General features: G+C 35.9%; 2 protein-coding genes and 2 non-coding genes across 8 annotated transcripts; all 4 read right to left on the bottom strand.

Annotated features, from left to right (window-relative positions):
- Nucleotides 1-531: 531 nt before the first annotated feature.
- On the bottom strand, nt 532-8,081 carry LOC122077350 (protein FAR1-RELATED SEQUENCE 5-like). 5 transcript variants are annotated; one of them, XM_042643308.1, is made up of 7 exons: nt 7,755-8,081; nt 7,576-7,667; nt 6,262-6,386; nt 5,881-6,030; nt 5,232-5,349; nt 1,786-1,883; nt 532-1,704 (listed from the first exon to the last, which is right to left on the bottom strand). In XM_042643308.1, the coding sequence occupies exons 6-7, from the start codon at nt 1,862-1,864 to the stop codon at nt 698-700; spliced, it is 1,086 nt and encodes a 361-aa protein (XP_042499242.1). In that variant the 5' UTR covers nt 1,865-1,883; nt 5,232-5,349; nt 5,881-6,030; nt 6,262-6,386; nt 7,576-7,667; nt 7,755-8,081; the 3' UTR covers nt 532-697. The 5 variants fall into 5 exon arrangements, with proteins under 5 accessions (XP_042499242.1, XP_042499234.1, XP_042499218.1 ...); XM_042643300.1 differs by lacking the exon at nt 5,232-5,349 and having other exon boundaries at nt 6,262-6,393; XM_042643284.1 differs by lacking the exon at nt 7,755-8,081 and having other exon boundaries at nt 6,262-6,393; nt 7,576-7,711.
- A 6,909-nt stretch (nt 8,082-14,990) lies between these two features.
- On the bottom strand, nt 14,991-16,832 carry LOC122076890 (clavaminate synthase-like protein At3g21360). Its single transcript, XM_042642506.1, has 3 exons — nt 16,409-16,832; nt 15,565-15,818; nt 14,991-15,466 (listed from the first exon to the last, which is right to left on the bottom strand). Exons 1-3 carry the CDS (start codon nt 16,778-16,780, stop codon nt 15,121-15,123), a joined length of 972 nt encoding a protein of 323 aa, XP_042498440.1. The 5' UTR covers nt 16,781-16,832; the 3' UTR covers nt 14,991-15,120.
- Nucleotides 16,833-18,022: 1,190 nt separating this feature from the next.
- TRNAS-GCU lies at nt 18,023-18,104 on the bottom strand. Its single transcript has one exon. It is a non-coding gene; the product is annotated as a tRNA-Ser (tRNA).
- Nucleotides 18,105-18,184: 80 nt separating this feature from the next.
- Nucleotides 18,185-18,258, bottom strand: TRNAR-UCG. Its single transcript has one exon. It is a non-coding gene; the product is annotated as a tRNA-Arg (tRNA).
- Between the last annotated feature and the right edge of the window lie 5,289 nt (nt 18,259-23,547).

Raw genomic sequence — 23,547 nt, 5'->3', positions numbered from 1 at the left:
AAAATTAACTAGCGCTGGAAAAATCACGTTTGGGAATCACTAGGTTCCTGCTTCAGGTATGCTGATAAAGGTATACAGCACAATCTGTGTTAAAATTGCTTTTCTTGAGGGATTTAATTGTTAATATTTAATATAATTGACCTAACAGTTCTAACAGCTAATTGCTAGGATTTGCATTGAGGAAAGCTCTGTTCTCTGTTTTATCTTTTATAACCGAAAGGAAATCAAATTGACATGATCAGATGGAGAGAAGACCAGAATTGACACATATTAATGGGAAAGGAAAAAAGAAGAGAATCTGATTCACTGTGATATATTTGTGGCTTTTTTAGCACTTAGGTCGATTTAATTGTGGCTTTTCTACAAGCCAGGTTGATATAGTTATGGCCTTTTTATTACTTGGCTGCTTTAGCTAAGTCACTGTATCGAAGAAATAAAAGGCCAAACTACGTTCTAGCTTTCAAGTGGATAGCTCAAAAGACAAATTTGGGGACTCATGCAATGATGTAATCTGAATAGGAAAAAAGCATAAAAACTGATCATTCCTCTCTGATATTTCCTTCAAATGCTTTGATGGCTCTAATTGTTTACTTTCCAACATCAGATCATATTGTTTTTACGCTTCTACAAGTTTGCTTTCAGCTACTGCTAGCTATGATTGAATTTGCAAAAACATAATTTGTCTCTTAAATACTCACTAAGCTCTCTTAACATAACAATGCCAAAAAACTCCCAACTTCTTATATGTTGTATCAAATACCAAGACATCACCAAATACACGATATGCAGCTCTTGCCTGTCCATCAACCCAAAAGATACCTCGCACTGTACCATCCTCTGTTTTGGCTATTTTGCAAAAGAATTCAGGATCACATAGTTTCGTGTGGTGCAAGTATTCCAACAATCTTTGTAAGTCCACCCCAAGAAATTTCTGATTTTTCCTCTTCATAAAGTTCTTAAATGCCAACTCTGGCAAACCCACCTTGGAGGCTCCACCTGACATAGTTTTCATAACCTCATAAATAGTTGCCGGCCCTATACCACAATCATCTAAAGTGGTCGCAATCTGTACAACCAAGTCTGAGAGCCATTGATGTGATCGAAGCCGATAAGTTTCATCGGGTGCCACGAGGTTATGGTTATGACCTGAAATGAATTGGTCAACAATCAAACCCCCTTCAATTGATTTTACCCGTAGACGAGCAGGACAACCAATTCTACTATCAGCTCGACGGTTGACTTCTTTTCCTTCTTGCCTTTTATCATTGCAGTCCTTAAAACCTTCCCTACTACAAACATACATGCGAGACAAGACATCCCTCTCTTCATTCATTCCTTCTTTCCTTTTTCTTGACCTTTCCACTTTAGATTTTCGAACGCTAAATCCCATCTTCGGAGCATAATTGTTGTAAAATTCATATGCATCATTTTCATTGGTAAAATACTTCCCAATGCATTGTTCCTCTGTGTACTCTACGGGGTTGTCAAAGTGCTTTGTTGAATCATCAACAAGAAAACTTTCACCCCCATCAACATGCTCACTTGGTTCATACGCAAAAACACCATCTTCTATAGCTTCATTGGTCCCCCCATTTTTATCATCGACTACCACACCACTGCTATTTAATTCATTTTCAATAGCTTCTACATCTAATCGAATGACTTCCTCCAAATCCGTGGGACCTTCCCTAGCATACACATCCTCTACAAAACAAAATACACAATTAAATACAATATTATTTTATATCCTTTGTCATATCAAATGTGTTTTAAGGGAAAACTCACCTAACTCCCTATATGGTATAATATTCTCTACTATAAGTCCATCGACAATAGTATCTGATATTTCATCATCATGTGTCATTTGTTTGTCCCCTAAAACACTGCAAATATACAAGCATGTCATAATTAAAAGCCATATAAAACGAGTAAATGAATGCCTCCCAATTAAAGAAGTAACATCACATGTAGTCTATATCAAATTCTACCAATTGTAGTCCACATGATCAGGAGAATCTAAATAAGTCTCACAATATTAGTATGTACGTGGTAAAAATAGATGCAGGTATGGACAAAAAATCGGGGTTTGTAAATGGTAAACCTTATATATTGACCTATGAGTTAACATATTGATCAGTCCTTTTGATCATATGATCAGAACCATCAAAATATTTTTTCTCTTCTAACAGAAAAGGGTTTTGTCCAGAGCTTAGGCACGGGTGCATGGTATCACAAAAAGATATAATACTTAATATCCCGACCATTTTAGCACCTCTGGCTTCCATATCAATACTTCCTTCTTATATCTAGTTTCCATTCACACATGCACATAGGAAGAAAGAGAGAGAGAGAGCGAGAGTGCTCTTCATGAGAATATCTCCGATATCAGAGAAGAAGTTAAGAGATTTTCCAAGCCACCATCACCATGCATAGCCAAACACCACTAGTCTATCATTCCAACCACTACCACTAACGCAGCTGTGATCGGAAATCGGTTGAACAAATTCAGTACAAACATGAGAAGCTATTAGAAGGTAAAAATCGGGGGTTCTTGCTTTTCTTTTCTTCCAAGATATGCTATACCTTACCGGAAAAAAATACCTTATACGTATATCGTTCTGCTGTTATATTAATAGTATAGATAAATGCACACTAGGATTTGTTTGTTCAGATCCTACGGTCCAAAATATACTCCTAAAAAAGATTCTTAAATAGTCTCTTCTTATCTATTACTTAATTTGGTCCGTCTTACTTGTCTGTTAGGGATTGGATTAGTCATTCTTTTACTAGTCAATTAATCCTTCTATTTTAAGAACAAGGACTGTAGTTAAATAGCATAACAAATAGTGCAGAATACAATGAAGTCCTATGAACGTAGAGTTTCTTGATTGCTTGGGTAGCTTCATGCTTATCTTTGAGTTCAAAGAAATCTTGGAGTGTAATAAAATAAAGTCTTCTGTGCCAAAAGGCTATCACAAGTCTAAATGGTTCTCTTAATTGTAGTTTCTGTTTTGGGAGTTTTAGTAGTTTAGCAAGTTAGGAGTCCTAATAGTATTTTCTAAGTTAGTTTAGTTATTTTAGGAAACTAGATACTACTTAGTAGGATGGTTTATTTTTGTCATTTTGGTTTTTATCTACATGTAACACCCTCCAGTCAATAGTTAATGAAGAAGGTACTTGTTAGTGAAAATTGAGAGTTGTGAGAACTCCTCTCTTTCATCCCTTCTCTTCTCCTCATCTTTTCTTTTAAAGTTACTGTTCACATTAATATTCTTGGGTACTATTTACAGTCCCAGAATACCCCCATATCTTCTCTTATTTTCCCTTATTTGCCAATGGCAGGCTACTGAAATCAGAAAAATAGTTCAGATATAGGCCTTTGGAGCAACCGATCTGATCTTTGATTCCTAATCTGGAATTAACTTTCGCTGCCTGCATCATAAGAAAATATGTACTGTCATTGCCTGTACATGAGTTGTTTCTTTACATTTCCTCATATTAAATGTATAACTATATTTGTCTTTTTTCCTTTTTAGGGGTTCTTTCTATCTCCATTTCTTTTATTAATTTTTTTTTCTTTATATAGTTTAGCATATGTTGGTTTTGATGTCCACACCTATTATCTACACATTAGGGACATATTATTTAGAGCTCTATTATCACAATTGCAAATACAATACAACTAGTACTGTAGTCCTAACTTGAAGATTGCAAGTAAAACTAAAGTGTATGAACTGGCAACTCATGAATCAAAACCCTAAACCCATCACTGAGAACCAATAAAGCCAAAAATTCATACAACAGTTAAGCAAATAAGCTGAAAAAAGCACAAGCATAGAAGAAACTAAGAACAGATTTCTATCTCTGGCAATTTACCGGACAGCCTAATGGCTCCTTAATGTTGTATCACAGAAAAGACTCCCAATTTTGTTAACCCTTTTAGTGGCATATCTCAATCACATAAAGAAGCATTTATGGAACTCCACCCAATGTGGATAATCAAGTACTTGCTCATGTTCTTTAAATTTAAAGTAAGAAAGTCTATGAATAGAACCTTTAAACTCATAATTGATTAATTGAATGTCATGGTCAATTTGGCAAATTGACTTTATCTACAAAATTTAATGATTTCATTGAGTATTACACTGTTCTAACATAGGAAAAGGTCTTGTTACAACATAACTAGCAAAAGTGCAATCACAAAGGTCACCTTCTAGCTAAAATTTTCAATCTTTGCATGCGAAGCCTATACAGAAGAAAATTGTAGAATACCACTAGACAACAACCTTCAATAAGTCAGCATATTTATTTCTCCTTGTTGTAGCTGTTGAAAATTGAAATATAAGGATTGAGGAAAATATTTAAGTACATGTCTCTCTTGTGATTGATGATCAAGGTGAGGATTGATGCTGGAAGCTCTACTCTCCTTGGGCTGGACAATTGCCATTCACACAGAATCCTCATCAATGCTAATGGGGACAAAATAAGGTACGTCACGGGAGGTGAAAAGCAAAATTTTATGATATTATTCTTGATGGGATTTGGAGACCAAGACCACAACTTCTTATCCCAGGCTGATTTAGGCATGGGGATCCTTGTCTAGTCAGAGATCGGATCCTGGATTTTTGCAGCTTCCTCAGCGTGGAATTTGGCGAGATCCTAGGCACCTTGGCCCCCATGGCACAATGTTGTCCGGTTCAAAGGTTTCATTCCCCAAAATAGTTTCATAGTCAGGTGAGTTCTCACTCAGTCTCCCCAATGCTGTGGACATTTACAACCAATTCTTTGCCTACCCCTTTTTCCAGTCAAAATCTAAGAAGGATTACTTCAGAGATGTTCACCTTCCGGGTCAAGAATCTTGCCTTTTGAAGAGCAATGGAATTGGGTGAAAAGAGATTTCAAGGGGAAAACCTCACAACCACCGCAGAAGCTATTATTTCGTGAGAGATTGGGAAAGAAACGTGGATGACGTACCTCTCTCCCTCATCGGGATCTCCCTCTCTCTCTCTCTCTCTCTCGCACTCTTTTAGAATTTAGAATTTGGAATCATTCTCAGAGTACACTTACCAACTCACTAAAAAGGTCCTTATGGTCTCTCTCTCTCTCTCTCTCCCGTCTGTTCTCATCTCATCAGACCCTAACACCGTCTCTCTCTCTCTCCCTCTCCGACTTTTCAAGAGCTGAATACTCATAACCAACAAAAAAAAAATGAAATTGGAAGTAAGAATTACCTGTCGCAGCAAAAACAAGTCCGATGCTTGACCGTTCTCCGGCAAGATCGGTGGGTTGGGACGTTGCAGTGGCAAAATCTCCTCTTCCCTCCTTCATTTCTCCAATTTTCCAAAAACTCTTCTAACCACAAAAGGTTTTCTTAGAATTATATACACTATATCTTACAATACGTACGTGTATTATTATACATATTACTTATTCCAAATCAAGGCTTCAGCACAATGAAATTTAGATCCAACGGTCCAAAGAACACCCCCCACAAGATACCTATATGAGGGGTCCAAAGAACACCCCTCCTTTTTCTTTTTTTTTCTCGAATGTAAGAGAGTATTCCTCCAAACATGGATGGGAAGGCATTTTTCTTATTAATTTTCTCTCTCTCACACACACAGGGGTACCATGGGGTTTGAAAACAATATAAAGGGGGGAACTAAATCAAATCCAATATTCCAATCAGTTTCTTATGATTTGGCAAAGAACCAGCATAATCAGACCATAGGTGTGGAGTAGATCATAGCCATATGCCAGATCAGAACAGAAACATGTAAAACAAAATCCGTAAAGGGAGCCAGATCTTCCTAAACATGGGGAAAAAAATAGAGCTTACAAGTCTCTTTCAAACTTTCCAGACTCAGAAGTGATATGTACCTATTGTAATGCCCAACGAAGATGCTCCACACGGGATGTGGTTTTCGAAGATTTACTCAAACTTGTTGCAGAAAATCCTCGCCGACTACTGTAAATCCCTGTTCAAACCTCACCAGCAAAAGCTCCTGTTTGTATTCTGAGATCACAAACCTAGGTGAGAGAAAGGGTAGAAAGTCACAGTAAATTCAGATAGAGAGAGAGATGTTTGGAAGAATTCTTAAATGGCTTCAGAGATCAATCGATTTACCCAGTTTCAGATCTCAACAACAAGAACAGAGATAATCAAGACCAAAAACCGTCTCTCTCCCCCTCTCCGACTTTTCAAGAAATGAATCCTTATAAGTAACAAAAAAGAAATTTAAAGCTGTAAGTAAAAATTACCTGTCAGCGCAGAAAGAACTCTGATGCTTGATCGTTCTCAGGCAAGATCGGTGGGTTGGGGCGTTGCAGGGGTAAACTCTCCTCTTCCCTCTTTCGTTTCTCTAACACGTAAATCTTAGGTTTCCCTAAACACTTATACCAAACAAAAAAATGTTTCTTAGACAATCTTGCAAAATATTCATGTGTATTATAATACATACAACTTATTCCAAATCAACACTTTAGGACAATGAAATTTAAATCCAACGGTCCAAAAAATACCCCTCACAAGATTCCTATATGAGGCGTCCGACCAAAAAACCTCAATGGTTGTCCTCACACCTCTCTTTGATTGCTTACAGAGAAAGAGAATCTCGCTACAAATATATAGGAAAAATTGAGACAGAATACAGGACATCATACACCAACAAGTATAATGCAAATTATTATACAAGCACAACAAATATAATACCAGTGCATAGAAGTAAATTGAGCAAGAAGACAAGCTTATCAAGTATTATAACATGTTCTGCTGATATTTTTCATCTTATTATGACACTTACCATGCCATGATCATATGGCCACCATTAAAGGAGATTATCAAAACCATTTATCCACAAGATGGATTTGATTGCCCTCATCCCAATGCTCTACGAAATGATAGCCCATCAAAATTGCCAAAAGGGTATCACTAATATTCATGGCTTGATAACTGAACATGATATATTGACCTTAAGGAAGGAGAACAGAACTCAGTTGATGTTAACAGTTCACCCTGGAAAACCATAATCTACTGTACATTTTTTTTTCCTTGAAGGAGGGGAAACAGTGCATTGGTTTTTCATAAGGGGAATCGGATGCCCACATCAACCTTAAACTTGGTGGACCTTGTTTGCATTGTAGACCTTTAATTAAATCAAATTAATTAAACCAAAAAAAGAATCAATTGCGAAACACAGAGAGAAGTGTGCCTATATCGATCTTTAATTAACAAAATTACAAGGAAGATTTACAAACTTATGTAAACGTGGGAGTCTGAAAATGGGTCTGGGGATGGCAGAGTAACTATCAAATTAATCTTAGGTATCAAATTTTAATAAAACAAACAATAGATCCGAAAATGCATACCTCCGGTACCCAAACTAACAAGGAACCAGAGATGCTTAAAGCGGAAATATAGAGTTACAGTAATTATATTGTTTTCAAAAATTACTCAAATATTGAAGAATCACATGAAAGAATATGGAACCAAAATCCACAAATCCGTTAGATGCTTCAGTTGGAGAAGGCAAAGGCAGAGAGAGAGAGAGAGAGAAGGGGGGAGGCAAATCATACCTGTGTTTACGAAGGTGAGGGTGAATAGCTGCCGGAGCCTCCATGGATGAACGCCTTTGCCAAATGGGTGGACGAACGACTACAGAGCCAACCTGCCCATTAACAAAGGGAGTTAGGGCATGCCCTAAGTTTTAACGTTCTGCACCTCAGGAATCTCGACCAAATGGGGTTTTCAATACCTTCAAAAAACAAGCTTTCGATCACCGCCTGTAAGGACGGGATAGGGACTCGTGTGGGAGAAGAAACTTTGGGCTCTTGCTTTTCTTTTCTTCCAGGGATTCAGGGGCACAAGCTTTCGATCACCGCCTGTAAGGACGGGATAGGGACTCGTGTGGGAGAAGAAATTTGGGGCTCTTGCTTTTCTTTTCTTCCAGGGATTCAGGGGCTTCCATTTTCTTCCAGGGATTCAGGGGCTTCCATAGGGTTGAGGTTTGAAATCAGAAGAAATGGTAAGTTGGGACACGCAGGTAGGCAGAAGAAAGTCGGGGTTCTTGCGTTTCTTTACTTTCAAGATACGTTATACTTTAACAGAAAAAAATACCTAATACGTATATCATTCTATTGTTATATTAATAATATGGATAAATCAACCATTAGGATTGATTTTGTTCAGATCCTACGGTCCAAAATATACCCCTCAAAAGATTCTTAAATAGGGTGTCCGACCAGAAAACCTCAACCCATAATAATAATAATAATAATAATAATAATAATAATAACAGAAACTGCATGAAAATGGTTTAGATAGAAATAAGTTTTAGAAACCAAGTCATTTTAGTGGCCTCACTTGGGCCTATCAAATGGGCTTGGTTTATTAGAGGCCCATGAAAAAAGCCCATTCATTTTTTTCTTGCAATAGGTAGAAAGATGATAGAAAGTCCATTTGAATCATCGTAATTATTAATTACAGAAAAATAAAACTATCCGATTGTCTGTGTCTATGCCTTGCCCAATGTTCGCACAGTCTCTCATTGGTCTGCGCTAAGGGTGTCAACACCTAAATCGAACCGATAAAATCGCCTCAGACTGAGCTAATTGAACCTGGACCAAATCGAATTAAATCAGTTGAACCTGAAACCGATTGAACCTGAAACCAAACCAAAATTGATTCAAAATCCGGATCAAAATTGAATTAAACCGGTAAGAAACAAAAAACAGCCCAAATATATCAAAAAAAATCAAAATTTGTATAGTTTTGTATGGAAAATCATACCCAAACCGGTAAAAAAACCAAAACCAACTTGATTACAATCCGATACAAGAAACCAAAGTAAAATTGAAACCAAACCGAAACTGAAATATCCTTATTGGTTCGGTTTTGATTTCACCATTTCCACACCGAAATCGATTCAACCCGGACCAAAACAGGGCCGAACCGAACCATTGACACCCCTAGTCCGCGCGTTGGAGAAATGACTGCTCAAACGGGTGGTATTCTTTTTTTATTATTTAAATTAAAAAAAGATAAGAAAAATTGATAGACAAATAAATAAAGTAAGAAAGGCAGGAGATGTAAAAGTAAGTAACCAGGGCCATTTCATGGTGGAAATTGATGAGCTGATCAAGCGGAGTCTCGTTGGCAGTGTGGACCCTATCAGCCACCTTTGAACGTGAGGTGTTGCCCATATATTCCGTGTCTTCCCAAATCCCCTAAGGAGAAGAGCAGAGTGGGTTTGGAGTAGTTCACTCAACCACTCTTTCTTTTCTTTCACCATCTCCACCAACTCATTCACTCCATAACTCATCATCTCATTCCCTCCTACCTTTGGAGAGTTCAGTGTCTTTGGAAAAACCACATCCCCAAACACCTTCTCTCCTTCCACCTTTCCTTCTACAAACTCATCTTCATCTTTCTCTCTTAGTCTGTCTTATCTCCCTTGCTCTCTCGTTTGTTCTCTTTTATAGGCAATTCCTATATGCACACCAAGCATAAGAAAAAGAGTCAAATGGGTTGTTCTTTCTCTCTCTCTCTCTCTCTCTCTCTCTCTCTCTTGACAATTTCCATCCCCTTCACGGACACATTGTCATTTATTCATTTATTAACTGAAAATCATAAAGGAAATTAAAAAAATGCATGGGCTTTATCACACCAAGTTTAATTTGTTGCTCTCATTTTCTCTTTCTTTTCTCATTTGATAATGCATGGGCATTATCACACCAAGTTTAATTTGTTGCTTTCTCATTCTATTTCTTCTCTCATTGGCATTATCACACCAATTTTAATCTCTCTCTCTCTCTCTCTCTGTCCAATTCCAAACCCTTCGAGGACACTATGTTATGTATTTACTGAGAATAATAAAGGAAATTAAAAAAATGCATGGACGTTATCACTTAATTTGTTTCTTTCTCATTCTCTTTCTTCTCTCATTGTTAACTCCTCATGGCCCCTGAAGACACCTGTTGGTATCACCAGAGCTATATTGCTGGTGTTCACATGCTTCATGCTAGGCTATCTACAGAAGTTTGACTGAAAGGGACCTTGCTCTCTTACCCAAAAAAAAGAAAAAACAAAAGAACAAAAAAACAAAAAGGAGGCCTTGCTTTCTTTTAAAAAAAAGGGGGGGGGGGTTCAAGTAGGTTGGGCGGCAGTAATCATTCATTATAATTAATTTGAGTTTAGATTTGTCGATTATGGATTTTCAGGAGGTTCAATCGAAGGGAAAATAAGGGGATACAATTTTCCCTTCAAGTGTATTCAAGCTCTTTTTTACATTAGTGTTTGGGAAAAAGAACTCTATGTGGGATTATTGTTTAAGTCAGTGTTTCCATTTGTCCATTTCTCTCTCTATGAAAAGATGTTTCTATCCTTTGTTTAAATACAGGGAGTACTGGTGTACGTTGTGCTTTCAAACTGAAATGTAATCTTAAATAAACAACAAGAAGATATGGTAGGAATAATTCATACATTAGCTCATGAGATTAGAAAGAAAAAGTTCAAGCAGATAGGTTAATTGATGGTACCTTTGGATGTTTTCAGTTCCTTCTTTTCTTTGGAAAAATATATATATATATATAAGATATAATTTTTTGAATTTATAAAAGTTAAGGCCCCTTTGTTTCCAAGTAAAAAAAAAAAAAAATCATAGAATGAAAATTTTCAAGTAAAATTCTAGTTCTTGTATTAACTTGGCAAAAAGATGCTTGAATAGGAATTTCTAGACAATCTTTCTGGATCAGCATGGCTAATTTTTCCACCTGGAAGTGTGATTGGGCGACTCTAATAGTTGGATTTACTAGAAATAGTCTAGATTAACTATATGAAGAATTTGAGACATAAATTCAATCATTTATTCTCCCTCATAATGGCATACTCTCTTGTATGTCTATGCATCCACGGGTTGTCCACACAGCCTCACTGTGGTCTTTAATTTTTGCATGCTTCTATTTTTTCAATTGGCAAACTTTGTTTGATCTAAGACTTGACATACGAGGAATAAGTCGCCTTGGTGTTCTTACCCATAAATTCCCACTCAATTTGATTTTTCTATGTGGCAAAAACAGGTGCTTGTCCAAAAAACAAGACTCCATTTATTTATTTATTTATTATTTATTTATTTATTATTTATTTATTTATTTATTATTATTATTATTATTATTATTATTATTATTACTATTTGTACTTTTACTTGAAAACAAACAGGGCTCAAACATATGTTTTCAAAACTATATCTATTTAGTGGAATATGGGACTAGATGTGTCTTTACTTCCTCCCAACACAAGAAGTGTTGTTATGTATGCGGAAACTTTGTGTGTTAAGTTATAAAATAGATGACTTGGGCTAATGCATGTCTAAATCTATAAAAAAAAAAAAAAAATAATAAATAAATAAATAAATAATAATAATAATAATAATAATAATAATAATAATAATAATAATAAATAATAAATAAATTTATATTAATATTGAAATAATTAGTATATACATAGGATTAAAATCTCAGAGATTCTGAAGATTCTCTTGCAATGCACTTGCTGAGATCTTCAAGTAAAGCATTGGAAAAAGAAATTTTAATCTGGATATACTTTGGATGGATCGATCTAGGCCTTGCTCTGATTCATTGCTTTTGAATCTGTAGAAATTTTTGACAAGTATATGATGGATATGAGGTCTGTTTACAAATATATGATGGATACTAGGTCCATTTAGAGCTTTAAAGTGAAGTGGGTAAAAGTCAGAAAGATCATAAGGACTTTTCTCACTTTACCCCCAATAGCCATTCGGTTTCTAAGATTTCTTCCATCTCAAATGTGGCCCCTTCTTGTATTTTAAATTATGGGATGCTCAAGAAAGGCTTAGATATAGATGACATTGATTTTTGTTGGCTCTTTTTTCTTTGTGGTTTTTTTTTTCTCTTTTCTGATCGCAACGCCCAAGGTGGAGGTAAGAAGCAACCAAAAGAAACTGTTTGTAACTATCCAGGTATCCCTGAACATTAATCTTGTACATTCCTTCTTATATAATACTTTCTTTTTTCTTAGCATAAACACCCCGCCCTCCCCAAAAGAGGCATTCCATTGATAAGTTCTCTTTTATTCCTTTTGTCAAGTTTTGCTTAGCTTCAGTTTACCAACGAAAACTTTATTCAACTTCCCTTCCCTCCACTTCCTTCAAAGACCAGGTTGTCAATCCCTATGACAAATAATTATTTCAAAGTGCCGTTCATTGCCATAGGCAAATCTCACTTTCCTTTCTTTCGGGAATCACCACCCTCTGAATGATTACATCGCTCTATCTTTGTGGTTCTCTTCTTCGATAAGCCCCCACCTATTTTTAAAGGATGATTGACACAACACCTTAAGTTTGCTTAAGAATACTATCTCCCCGGTGGACAATGAAACCATTAAAGGCAAGTGTATTTTCCTTTCAACAAATTATCATACACGACAAGTATTCCCTTTTACCCTAGCTCGCTCTTCTGGCATCAACTACTTGAATCTCTATATGACTTGTACAGATCTTGTTATGAAGTCAGGTTTATTTTCCCAGATGTCACTCCATGGCTTTTTGTGCAACAGATCCATTCCTTATGTTCTCTGCCTTCTTAGCAAGTAATTTAGGTGCGAGAGAAATCAAATCTCTCTCTCTCTCTCCAAAAACAACATCCAAAACCTTATCCCAATTTAATGGGGTCGACTACATGGAGATTCCAAGCAAGGACAAGCACGAGGATCCAGGCAAAAATATTGATGGGTTATGGATAATTATAATATGTGTCGGCTGTGTAGCTGACACATCACTACGAATCAGCCACATGTTTATAACAATAGACTATAATAGGGTACCGGCTGTCTACCTGATGTACTATATAGATTGGTCATGCCAAAAGGTCTTATATGCATTATATCCACCACCAAGACAATCCATCACCCAACCTACATTTATGAAAGGAGGAATAAGATAATGAATTCTTGACAGCCCACTAAGCATGAAAAATAATAAGAAACCAAAAGTCTGCACAATAAAAAATTTTCTTTACATTTTTGTACCAACCCATATTCCAATCTATAACCCAATGACCATTTGAGAGAATTATATTATTCAAAAGTTCCCAAGTAAGGAGTGATCGGATTCAGATTGAAGGAGTAAAAGAGCTAGGGGTATGCCTAAAGTAATCATAGGCAAAGTGGTGAAGAATGACATGCTTAATCTTGGTATTGTCCCAAGTATGACATTGGATAGGGCCTCAGGAAGGACAAGGATCCATGTAGCCGACCCCATATAACTTTGACTATCCTAACTTGTTGGGCTTTGCCTTTACCCTTTACTCGCTTCTCATCTTTCTTTTCTCATTTCTCATCCTTTTTTCTCTTTCTTCACTTTTTCGTTTCAACCTTTTTCTTATTTGGTTTTATTAAAATAATTTATTTCATTTAAAACACTCCAAACTGAAGATTTAGTTTCAGTATATAGGAATATTGGTCACTTTTGATCTTACTTTTTAAAAAAAATATATACATTTTTTTTACGATTTTACCCCTAAAATGGTACTGATAACCGATTCAAATCACTCAGATATTGATATCAATCAGGGCCGATACCAATACTATACGACCGATCTGATACCAATACTTAGAACCATGCTCCAAATAGCTGATGGTTGGAGGAGTTTAGATTAGTTTGAAACTCGATTTTAGTTTCCTCTACTTTATTTCCTTCCTAGAGTATGAGATCTAACAACTCTTCTCGATAAAAGAATGTAAATGGGTAAACACTACCGACGTATTTCAGTTGAATAAATCAGGTTTATACCTACAATTTTTTAGACTCAAAACACTGCCATGGGAAACAGTAGATGGTGGGAATCCAAAACAGGGTGGTGGGACTCCAAAGTCTAACCTTTGTACAGGTGAGGTTTGGATCATATACTTTTCAGCTCTTTCTTTCTATTATCTAAATCAAAATAGTTTAGTACCTTGACTTATCTAATTTCATATGTCTGTCTTATATGGATAAATTCAATTGTTGAAATCAAGCTTCTGTTTTATCATCTCTTACTCTAATCAAATCTGAATATCTACTATTGTATTGTTCATGAAAGATCAATTCTTTGCTGTTTCTTTATTTTCCTATTCCAAGTAGGAAATTTGAGTTTCTATTTCACAAGACATGATATTTGAAATCTGGTTTCAGAGATAACCATCAGACTTAGCTCTTAATCTGTTTCTGTTCTCAGAAAATCTAAACTTGCTGCTATTTTGATAGTCCTATTGCTACTTAACTTGCTGGAATTCTCATATTAGACTTGTATTTTCAGCTATAGTTTCTAGTTTTATTTCAGTTTGATATGTTACCAATAATACTTGATTCAGTTACTGTTCATCTTTGTTCATCTTTTATACTGTTTTGAGATCAATCCATATTTTCTTGGTTCCATAACAGTCCTAATCCTCTCTCTCTCTCTCTCTGTGTATAATTAGTCTCACTCTCCTTCTCGTCCATCTTCTCGACGCCAGGTTAGCTGATCTCTCTCTCTCTCTCTCTCTCTCTCTCTCTCTCTCTCTCTCTCTCTCTCTCTCTCTCTCTAAGTAATTTGCTTTTATATTAGATGACTTTAATGGGCTCCATGGAGGTATTTGATTACGTCTTAATCTAACTTCATGTCCAAATAAAAATCCCATTTATGTTGATGCCCCTAGGGCCTACACGCATTCCCATTGACCCTTGAGCCGTTGCAGGGGCCACTCGACTAGGCATTGTGAATTCTTACCCAAATTTGAGGGGAAAAAGAGCGAAATGCAGCATGATCCTGTACCCACATACAGAGGGAGGGACACAATGACCACCCCACTCATGAAAGGTGAAAATTCCCCCTTGTTGATCAAGATTCCACACTTCCATCGGCTCTGCATTGGCGTAAAGCCACGCTCTCCCACATGAAAAATTTCCCCAATTTTCAATTAAGAAGATGCATCATAAAGAAAGTAACGAAATCTTACTAAGATAAAGGGTACTTCTATCTTCCATAGAAGATATATAACACCATTTTAAAGTCTTATTTTTATCACAAATAAGGGAAAGAAGGTGTGAAGGGTGACCCAATCTTTTAGTTGCAAATAGATAATAATATGCTACGCGGCGGCTTCCCAGGGCGCCTGGCATGCTGAACACTGAGATTATCAACCAATAAGATGTCGCCCTTTTGCCACTTAAGATCAACACAATTTTCATTCAGAACTTGCTCGTAAGCATCAAAGGCTTCTGTTGGAAAAGGAGTTCCATCCCCAAAGCTGATGCACATCTCTTTCTCCTTACTTGAGCGACCTAAGATACTAAAGAACCAAACTTTTCTTCCTCCAAATTCCTTGATTGGACTTATGGGTCCATAAACAATTTCTGCACTCCCATCCTTGTTGAAGATGATGGAACTACAAGGAAGCATTTCCATGGCCCTACAAAAAAAAATTCCAAAAAAAAATAAAAATAAAAATTAATCACTTCTAGAGATCAAATTCATTAATTTTGAGAATGAGTTTTTCATTTTCTATACCTCTTTTCAGCTTCAACTTCTTCATCAGTGTTGAGAAACCATTTCCATGTCCTGCTAACGATGGTAGTAGGATCAAATTCTTTGGGAAGATGAAGTCGGAAAATAAAACCCAATTCAGATAACTTGGCCATGAATTCTGGTACTTTTTCTTCCATCTTTTCAACTATGGTGTGGCTAGGCACAATTGCTGTCTCCCCACCTTCTGGAGAAGGTTGGTAACAGAAGAAAAATATCTTGGAAGTGAATTTCTTGATCTGCAACCAACCAAATAACCAACCAATTCTGCTTAATTTATATCAACCTAGCTATACATGCATGAGCATGGAGAACTAAATTTATTAGAGAATGTAAGGGTTTTGGGATCCTCTTTGTCCATGAGTTAGAGTTGCATTCCTCTAGGTCTGTTAAAGAAGGCTGTTGGAGTTGCCTTCCTTGGTATTTTATTTTTATTTTTATTTTTAATTTCCTTTCCCTTTTTTAATACACATATTTTATTTATAAAAATTAAAAGAGTAAAAAAAATAAAAAAATACTGGATGAAAACAGTTTAGATAGCATATTAACGGGTAGCATTCTTTCTTTCAATAATTAATTAGAGAAAAATAAAGCTACCCATTTACGAGTGTGTACGCTTAGATACAAACATGTACAAAAAGACTGTATTGCTCCCGCCTCCTATGTTGAAAATATATCCACACAACCTCCCATTAATCTGCATACTAGAGTAGTAGAGGTGCAGCGGATAACATTATCTTATCTAATTAATTATTTAATTTAAAAATAAAAAAGGAAAAAATTGAAAGACAAAAAATAAAGAAAGGAAGGCAGGAGATATTTAAGTAACCAGGGACATTTCATGGTGGAAATTGATGAGCTGATCAAGGGGAGCCTCGTTGGCTGTGTAGACCCTATCAGCCATCTTTAAACGTGAGATGGCACCCATATACTCCGTCTCTTCCCACCCAAATGCTTCCACAACCCTTCCAAACTCTTCTGCTGTGGAGACCCCAAATCCCCTGAAGAGAAGAGCAGAGTGGGTTTGAAGTAGTTCACTCAACCACTCTCTTTTTTCTTTTACCATCTCCACCAACTCATTCACTCCATAACTCAGCATCCCATTCCCTCCTCCCTTTGAAGGGTTCAGTGTCTTTGGAAAAACAACATCCCCAAACGCCTTCTCTCCTTCCACCTTTCCCTCTACAAACTCCATCTCCATCTTTCTCTCTTAGTCTGTCTTATCTCCCTTGCTCTCTTTTATAGGCAATTCCTATATTCACACCAAGCATAAGAAAAAGAGTCAAATGGGTCTCTCTCTCTCTCTCTCTCTCTCTCTCTCTCTATTGATAATTCCAACCCCTTCAAGGACACTTGTTATTTATTTACTGAAAATAATGAAGGAAATTAAAACATGCATGGGTATTATCATACCAAGTTTAATTTGTTGCTTTCTCATTCTCTTTCTTCTCTCATTAACTCCTTATGCGCCCTGAAGACACTTCTTGTTATCACCAAAGCTATATTGCTGGTGTTCACATGCTGCTAGCAAGGCTATCAGAAGTTTGACTCAAGGAGACCTAGCTCTCTTACCAAAAAAAAACAGAAAAGGGAACCTTGCTCTCTTACCAAAAAAAATGAGGGACCTTGCTCTGTCAAGTTAACAGTTGTCCCTTAAGTTCTTTACATAACAATTGCATGTCACTAATGTGGAGACATTCAGAAAGACATGATGACAATTTTCACAAATTTTTATATGGTGACATGTAGAAAAAAAAAAGCATAAAAAAATTTTTAAATCTATAGAATCGTCACCTGAAGACACTTCTTGTTATCACCAGAGCTATATTGTTGGTGTTCACATGCTGCTAGCAAGGCTATCAGAAGTTTGACCCAAGGAGACCTAGCTCTCTTACCAAAAAAAACAGAAAAGAGAACCTTGCTCTCTTACCAAAAAAACAAATGAAGGACCTTGCTCTGTCAAGTTAACAGTTGTCCCTTAAGTTCTTTACATAACAATTGCATGTCACTAATGTGGAGACATTCAGAAAGACATGATGACAATTGTCACAAATTTTTATATGGTGACATGTAGGAAAAAAAAAAGCATAAAAGAATTTTTAAATCTATAGAATCGTCACCTGAAGACAGTTCTTGTTATCACCAGAGCTATATTGCTGGTGTTCACATGCTGCTAGCAAGGCTATCAGAAGTTTGACCCAAGGAGACCTAGCTCTCTTACCAAAAAAAAAAAAAACAGAAAAGGGAACCTTGCTCTCTTACGAAAAAAAAAATGAGGGACCTTGCTCTGTCAAGTTAACAGTTGTCCCTTAAGTTCTTTACATAACAATTGCATGTCACTAATGTGGAGACATTCAGAAAGACGTGATGACAATTGTCACAAATTTTTATATGGTGACATGTAGAAAAAAAAAAGCATAAAAATTTTTTAAATCTATAGAATCGTCACCTGAGAGATTCGAACTCTCGCGGGGAAACCCCATGTACTTAGCAGGCACACGCCTTAACCACTCGGCCAAAGTGACTTGATGTTTTAAGTGCTGGCTATTCTATATATAATAAAATATATAATAAAAAGACTTCATATCAAAACCAAATTATCCTTCGACCACAGTGGGAGTCGAACCCACGACCTTTTGATCCGAAGTCAAACGCGCTAATCCACTGCGCTATGCGGTCGTTGGTATTGAAGGTTATGTTACTTTTATTAGATTACAAATAGGTGGATTGGGAATCTCTTTAAAACAAGTTTTTCCCTTGTATTATTATTATTATTATTATTATTATGGTCTATCATGGTCATGAAGCAAATTCAATTTCTTTGCATGCTGCCGGATTAAGGCTCCATTTTGGTTGCAATGGAAATTTAGAGGGAAGAGAGGTGAAATTTTTTATACTTTAAAAAGAAATGTCTATAATCATTACCCCATATGATTATATAAACTAATTAATTTTTTTTAACCATATTTAATAATGATATATTTTACATATTATAGCAAAGTGTTTTGGATGCAAAGTAAAGTGAAATTTTATAACAAAATAAGGAATGCTTTGAAGTTAATGTTAAAGTCATATGGGTAATGATTACATATATTTCTTTTTTAAGTATGAAATTTTCACTTTCTGTCCTTTCAGTTCCCCTTAGAACAAAGCATAGCTTAAATGAATTATTTTTGTGTCTTTGCTTAATGTAAGGACTTTCCACTTCTCTCATTTATCAGCTGGTACTATTACCTTAGTACATAACACATTCTTTTCTTTGCGTATTTAAATTTCTCAGTCTACCAATGCTCAATACTCATAATCTCATACGGTAGTTTCAACCTTGATTCTAAACAAATAGGTTGGGCAGCAATAATCATTCATTATAATCAATTTGTGTTTGCATGCCTCGATTATCAGGAGGTCCAATTGAAGCAAAACAAAGGAATATTGAAGAAAGATGATATCATTTTCCCTTGAATTTTTTTTTTTTTCACATTAATGTTTGGTAAAAGGAACTCTATCCGGGAGCATGGCCTAAGTTAGTGCTCCATTTGTCTATCACTTTCCTTCCTCTGTGAAATACATTTCTACCCTTTGTTTAAGAGAGGAGAGAGATACGCAGGAATACTGGTGTATGTTGCTCTCCCAAACCGAAATGTAATCTTAAAGAAACAGCAAGGAGATATGGTAGGAATAACTCATACATAGCCCATAAGGATAGAATAGAAAAGGTTCGAGCAGGTACTACTAGTGATGGTACTTTGGATGTTTTGCGGTTCCTTCTTTTGTAATTATATTTCTTTTCTAAAAAGAAAAAAATAATAAAATATAATTTTTTGAATTCATAACACTTAAGGCACCTTTGTCTCTAAGTAAAACAAAAAATAAAAAAAATAAAAAAAAAATATTTCATAATGAAAAATTTGAAGAAAAATTCTAGTTCTTGTATTGATTTACTTGAAAGGGATGTCTAGACAGTCTTTCTGGATTGGCAGGGCTAATTTTTCCACCTGGAAGTGTGATTGGGCGACCTTATAGTTGGATTTCCTAGAAATAGTCTAAATTGACTTCGTGAAAAATTTGAGACATAAATTCAATCATTTATTTTCTCTTGCAATGGCATACACTCTTGCATATGTCTATGTAGCCACAATGGTCAACGCACCCTCTATGTGCTCTTATTTTACTAATTGGTAAAATTTGTTTGATATGAGACTTGACATATGAGGAAGGAGCCTTGATCTACCTACCCATAATTTCCCACTCAATTTTGTTAAAAACAGGTGAATTTTGTTTACATTTCAGTAACTTTGACTAAGATACAAACAGGGTCAAACAAATGTTTTCAAGACTTGGATCATAATACAGATGTCTTTTTAGTGATTTATGGGAGAAGACATGTCATTACTTCCCCCTAACACAAGAAGAGCTGTTATGCATGAGGAAACTTTGTGTGTTAAAGTTATAAAATAGAGGAATTGGAGCTAATGCATGTCTGGATCTGAGTTATTCTTTTCTTTTTTAAAATAAATAAATAAATAAATACAAATATTATATTAATATTGAAAGATTTAGCATATATACATAGGATCATATTCTTAGAGATCCTGAAAAATCTCTTGCAACGCATTTACTGAGATCTTCAGGTAAAGCATTGATTTTGTTGGTTCTTTTCTTTGTGGTTTGTTTTCTTTTTCCTTTCTGATAGCAATGCCCAAGGTGGAGGTAAGAAGCAATCAATAGAGTCGTAACTGTCTAGGTATGCCTAAATAGTAATCCTGTACATTCCTCTTTTTTATAATACCTTCTTTTCTTTTAACATTAACCCCCACCCCCCAAAATAGCCATTTCATTGCCAATATTAAGTTCTCTTTTATTCCTTTTGTCAAGTTTCCCTTAGATTCACTTTACCAATGAAAACTTAATCAAACTTATCTTCCTCCACTTCCTTAAAAGATTGTGTTGCCAAACCCCATGACAAATAGTTATTTCAAAGTGTCATTCATTGCCATAGACAACCTCACATACCTTTCTTCGAAATCACCACCCCCTGGATGATTACATTGCCTATCTTTGTGGCTCTCTTCTCAGATAAGCCCTCACCCATTTTTAAAGGCTAATTGGCATGGCACCTTAAGCATGCTTAAGAATCCTATCTCCCCGGTGGACAATGAAACCATTAAAGGCAGATGACGTATTTCCTTCAATTAATCATCATACATGACAAGCACCTTCCCTTATACCCTGGCCCACTCTTTTGGCATCAATTGCTTGAATCTCTATTTGACTTGAGGTATGAAGTCAGGTTTACTAGCAGAGGTCACTCCATGACTTTTGTGCAACAACTTCCTTCCTCATATATTCTCGCCTTCTCAAGGAGAAAGTCAGGTGTGAGAGAGATCAAATCTTAATGGGCCCCTTCACTTTACTTGTTTTACCGGCTTCCTAATCATTTTATAAAGAATGAATTGGTTTTATGTAGCTACGGTATCCTCTCTCCTTTCTAGACTGCCTTGTGTTGCTAGGAAATGGTTAAGGCAGGGTTTAGTAGTCATCTATTAGAACGTTTAAGGCACTTTTTCATTTTATGGGAACACAAAAACAGAATCTTTCATTTGGTGTAGGTGGTTCGTTTTTTCGTTTTAGTGAAACAAACTAAACAAAAGAATATAAAAATATAAAAAAGGGAAAAAATGGAAATGTTGGAACATGGAAAACTATGTTTCATTAACTGAGAAACATTCTGTTTGAAATAAATTGGGGGTTTCATAGTAAAATGGTCATAACTTTACTATTGAAACGTTATGATCTCGAGAAAATGTATTCATCATCTTTACACACCTTACGGGAAAATGTATTCATCATCTCTCGTTTTCTTAAACTTGAATATTTCTAAGAATGAAGTACTTGAAAATCTGAAAATGGCCACTTCACAAAGTACTAAGACATTTGATGGAACTAAAGCTATTGTAGTCGGTACCCCCTCTCTCTCTCTTTACTTGTGCTACTGTTACTCAAACATCGCATAAATCTGTCACGTTCAATAGTTCACCCCAAAACAAAGTGTCAGGAGTTCTTTAAGGGCTACAACTTGCTTCGGTTAAAGGATGGAATGTCACTGAAATTTGGAATTGTTTCCAAGACTTACTTTAATTTATTTCACAACCAACTTCTGTTCATATGTAATAGTAGACCCTGTTGTGCAGTTTATAATAGATATTCCTAGTAGACAGCTTTTAGGTAATAGGACTGATCTAAACAACTCGCAGGATGTAAACTTAATTTCTTTCTAGTGCTTAATTTTCTTTTGTCATTAAAAAATTATAAAAAGTTCGCCCCAAATGACTAGAGGGGGTTTCCATTGAAATATCAATCCTTGTGCATGCTTCATCCTATTCTAAAGAGAAAGTATTTGAGTACTTTGTTTCTTAGTTACAATTCTTATGAAAACACACTCAAGATTTAACCTGGTGATTTTCGCTCTATTCTTTTTGTTTCTTTAACATGGGCATGATTAGAATTTTTTAAACATTTTGAGTAGATACAGATAAACATTTAATGCAGAAAAGGTACTTAACAGTTACATAATCTTGTCAATAATTTTTGCCGAGTACCAGGATATGGAGCCCTATAGGAAGATCATAGACATAAAATTTTATTTCTCCAACTTCTTAAAAAGTTGAATGCTTGGGTCCAATTTTTTTACCTGTTGTGCATATCCTACAAACTTTCTTGGCACTTTAGGTCAAATTACATTGCATTGGCTATGGAATCCAGGAGGCAAGGTTCAGTTCGCAGCTGAATAGCCACTGTCCTTTGGGGTGGATATGAAGTCACAGAGATTATTGGCACAGTTCAGTTCACAGCTACATTTGGACTTATTGTCTGTTTCAAGTCTGTTTTTGAAACCGTGTTAAACAGGTTTACCAAACACCATTTGTTAGACAAACACATGATTTTCTAACAGAAACTGAAAATTGTAGTTTTGATACGAAATGTCGTTTTTGGAATAAAAATGTTACCTAAACATTAGTATATAGTGATATCCAACTCTAAAACCCAAACACAGAATCTTCACATCTTCATAGAGAAAGGGAAAGGGGATAAAACAAAAGCATTGGAGCTGACAACTATGAGACTAGGAGAAGAGGAAAGACTTATATAATTTGTGCCCTTGTGTGGTAGTGTGTTGCTCAGGATTACACGGGGTGGGTGTTTCGGCTACCTCCACCTTGACTACACACCCTGATAACCGCCTACCTGCCTTGATAGAAGAAACAATGCAGTAAGTGGCTCTGTAATAGAAAGTAGGCATTTACTTACCCTTCATAAGTGAAGGCATATTGTTCTTGATAAAGACATAAGGGTATAAGCAACTATTGATTATATCATGAGACTGGTTATTCTCACTCTTTTTTTTTTTTTATAGGTAATTTGTATGTATTAAGAAAATAAAAAATACAAAGAAAGGCAACCGCTATAACCTTCTTTGGGTAGACCAAAAGAAAGGAGGAGAGGTCCGTAAATCAAGCAGGACAGATTCTGCAACCCATTTCATGAAATATAGAAAAGAAAAGCTATAACAATTGCGAAAAGATGCTACGACAGAGTTAAGAAGCCCAATTGCTGGAACGAAGAAAGTACGTGCTAAAGATTCCTTTTCATCCTATGGAAACTAATTGCAAATGGATCTACCTGTAGAACTAACTAAAAAAGGAGTGGAGATAGCCAGTAATATCATGAAGGAAACAGATTCTTTCCGCATTTGTAGTGAGTTTATATCTAGGAATACACTCATTTTTGCTCACAAATTAACTCAATTTTCTCTTTTCTTGATGATGTTCCTCTTGGGGTGGGGATTTTCTAGGTATGATAGGATTCTCCTTTTGACTATGTTTAATTTTTATTTATTCTAGTGATGCCATATCATCACATCAATCAACCAAACAAATCCACCACCAACCCCGCACCCCACCCAAAAAA

This window comes from Macadamia integrifolia, chromosome 1, assembly GCF_013358625.1.
Source record: "Macadamia integrifolia cultivar HAES 741 chromosome 1, SCU_Mint_v3, whole genome shotgun sequence".
Classification (NCBI taxonomy): Eukaryota; Viridiplantae; Streptophyta; class Magnoliopsida; order Proteales; family Proteaceae; genus Macadamia; species Macadamia integrifolia.
The sequence above is the reverse complement of the archived record's forward strand: the minus strand, read 5'-3'. Positions and strand labels throughout refer to the sequence as shown.